Source organism: Acyrthosiphon pisum, unplaced genomic scaffold, assembly GCF_005508785.2.
Source record: "Acyrthosiphon pisum isolate AL4f unplaced genomic scaffold, pea_aphid_22Mar2018_4r6ur Scaffold_21524;HRSCAF=24176, whole genome shotgun sequence".
NCBI lineage: Eukaryota > Metazoa > Arthropoda > Insecta > Hemiptera > Aphididae > Acyrthosiphon > Acyrthosiphon pisum.
The window spans coordinates 1688-4441 of NW_021771001.1; the positions used below are offsets into that span (position 1 = coordinate 1688).

General features: G+C 41.8%; 1 protein-coding gene across 1 annotated transcript; it reads right to left on the reverse strand.

The window, feature by feature from the left end:
* Positions 1-1259: 1259 nt before the first annotated feature.
* LOC115034916 (ATP-dependent DNA helicase PIF1-like) lies at positions 1260-1856 on the reverse strand. Its single transcript, XM_029492451.1, has 2 exons — positions 1558-1856; positions 1260-1503 (listed from the first exon to the last, which is right to left on the reverse strand). Exons 1-2 carry the CDS (start codon positions 1854-1856, stop codon positions 1260-1262), a joined length of 543 nt encoding a protein of 180 aa, XP_029348311.1.
* Between the last annotated feature and the right edge of the window lie 898 nt (positions 1857-2754).

Consider the following 2754-nt stretch of genomic DNA (forward strand, 5'->3'; position numbering starts at 1 on the left):
GAAATATTTATATGACGGGGGTGTATCGTATTTTGTGTTCTATCCTATTATTTCTTTTGCGCATAGTTTTGCATTGATTTTTTGTCATTTAACCCAATGTCGTATAGTGCGCATGTATATGTGTAAACTGTTCTTTTAGTGAGACAGAAGTCAGTTACGTAATCCTGTAATGGTGTTGCGTAACGTTTTTTTATCTTTATTAATTTTTATGTCCATATATGGGCATGTTTTTGTGTATGTAATCTCGGAAAGATTGTTATGTAATCGTTGAGGAATGTTCGTTGCCTGATATTCTTTTGTATTGCGTAATATGTTTTATAATTGCGTTTGTTTTTACACCCCGTTATGAGCTTACCTGGCATATTCATTTTACAAGTTTCTTCATATTTATAGTGTATTATTCATATATTACACTTCTTAAAGTTATTTTTGTCTTTTTAATGTATATTTTTGTTTCTATTTATTGATAAACTTTAACGAAAAATATATATATTATATTTATGTTTTAAATTTCAGCTATACATTTTTTTTTTTTATTACATATTATTTCTGGCCAAGTGGCACTGCTGGAAGTTTTCCTATTAATGTTATTTTATGCCTAATGTTCTTATGTCACCACACATACTCATTATACCTTGTCTGTTGTATAGATTGTAAATATACTTTTTACAATAAATAATAAAAAAAAAAATACATATTATATAAAATGGTTATAGGCAAAATTTTAATAATGGTAATAATTATCAACAAAATAATAATAATAATCTAAATAGAAGTAACACCGGATACAGATTAAATACAAATAAATTGTTATAAATCAAACAAAATTATATTTAAATTATTATACTAATAACATCACATATTTATAGAATTGTACATATTGAATTGTGTTTAAAAGTTATTGGTATACATAGACATAATATAAAAACAAAATCCTAAGTATCCTAGTTATTTTTCTTTCAACATTTTAACCAAACGTTTGACATTAGTTACGAATACACCGTTAAGTGTAATTGCATCAAGAGAGACCACGTGGAGGTTGTCAAACATTCTTTCCGCACAGAGTCACAAAGACTCCGGGGGTACAACAAAGATCCCGAGGAGGTCACATAGACCCCAGAGGATCACATATTTCCCCTGGGTGAACATTGTATAATTACATTAATTATATAACTACCTGTAATCGCATCGGAGAACTTCTGCGTACACGATATTCTTGGTGACACGAATTGACCATTTCCATCGCAGTACATGCCGACTCAGGCGGATTGCGCGTCCCTCACTCTTGAAAACGCAACGTACAGCTGTCCGTGGCTGAAGGCGGGTGACGGCAGGAGCAAACCGACTCTGTCGAACGTTTGACCCTGAGACTTGTTGATTGTCATAGCAAACGACAACCGTACAGGTAATTGAATCCGCTTCATTTGAAAAGGCAAATCGTCTTCCTCACCGGTAGTCAACGCAACGGCGGGTAAGATGATGTCGTCCTGCCTGTCGTTGGCGCTGGACAACTTCCTCGCATTGAAGTTGTGTGGTCACAGTTCAGTGACCACCAACCTCGTCTCATTGCAAATTTGTCGCTTCGGTTCAATGTTTCTCAGCAACATGACGATCAAACCGACTTTAAGCGTCAACTTGTGCGGCGGTAGCTCGTTTGGATGCAGAGAGTTGAGGTACTCTGTTGGGTAGTTTGCCGCTTCGTCGGCGTCGTCGATCATTACTGTGTCTATGGCGGAGTACGTCCTTTGGGCGCCTGTGACGCGACGTAGCACTGTTGAATTTATTTGATGGCATTCCTCGTTGCGGAGACACAGTATGATTCTCTGAGCAAACTTGTCCACGTTGGCCAACAACATTTGCTGCGGATAGACAAAATCTGTCAAATCCACAACGTCGCAAACCAGTTGCGGTGGGATGTCAACAGTGTCCGGGATACCGTCGACCGACGGCAGTTGACCGTTACCGAGCCGAAGTTGCCAAGCAGCGAAGTCGGCGTCGTTGTCGGCGCGCCATGTTCCGCGTCAGCCGAAACTGTTCAAACGCTCTCCACAATGAGTGGCGTTTGATAGATGACATGACGATGGAGCTCCTGTTCTCCCTGCGAACAACGGGCAATATGTGCCTGAAGTCGCCATCTAACAGTATTGGCTTACCACACAAACGGTAGCGCCGATCCCATGATGTCCTTGCGCAAGCGATCGTGAATTGGAGGCCCGGGGACATGGGCGCTTCGTCCCAGACAATCAGCAAAGCTGCGCGTATTCTTTGCGTGCGCAAAAACTGCATGGTGATGCTCGAAGTAGATTGTTCGGTCAGCGTTCCCAATGGCAATCCAAAAGTCGAGTGCACCGTCATGCTGCTTTCCATGAGGGATCCTGGTGTATGCCACGCTCAACACCGTTTGTTGTCGGTTACGAAGCGACGATATCAGGCATCCATATAGCGTCGTTTTTCCCGTTCCTCCTGGCCCGTTGACGTAGAACATTTTCTGGACGTTGCGGTTATCGTCGATGGCCGCCATCACTCGATCATACACCGTTCGTTGTTCGTCGTTCAATTCGCGCAATCTTTGTTGCCAGGCAACGGCCGCGTTTATTGCACCGAACATTGGGTCGTCTTGATCCGGTTCCAGTAGATCGTCATCTGGACTGGGTAGACCGTAGTCGTCGAGTGATTTTCCGCGTGCATGAAGTAGGTTGCTTTGAGACACGCCACCCTAGCGCGGTCGACGTTTTGGAAGCGCCTATTGAAGTC

Coding starts and splice junctions, on each gene's coding strand:
- LOC115034916 (XM_029492451.1), bottom strand. CDS start 1,856: ATGTTGTTGGCCAACGTGGACAAGTTTGCTCAGAGAATCATACTGTGT. Junction 1,504..1,557: donor CAAATTTGCAATGAGACGAG/GTTGGTGGTCAC, acceptor GAAGTTGTCCAG/CGCCAACGACAGGCAGGACG.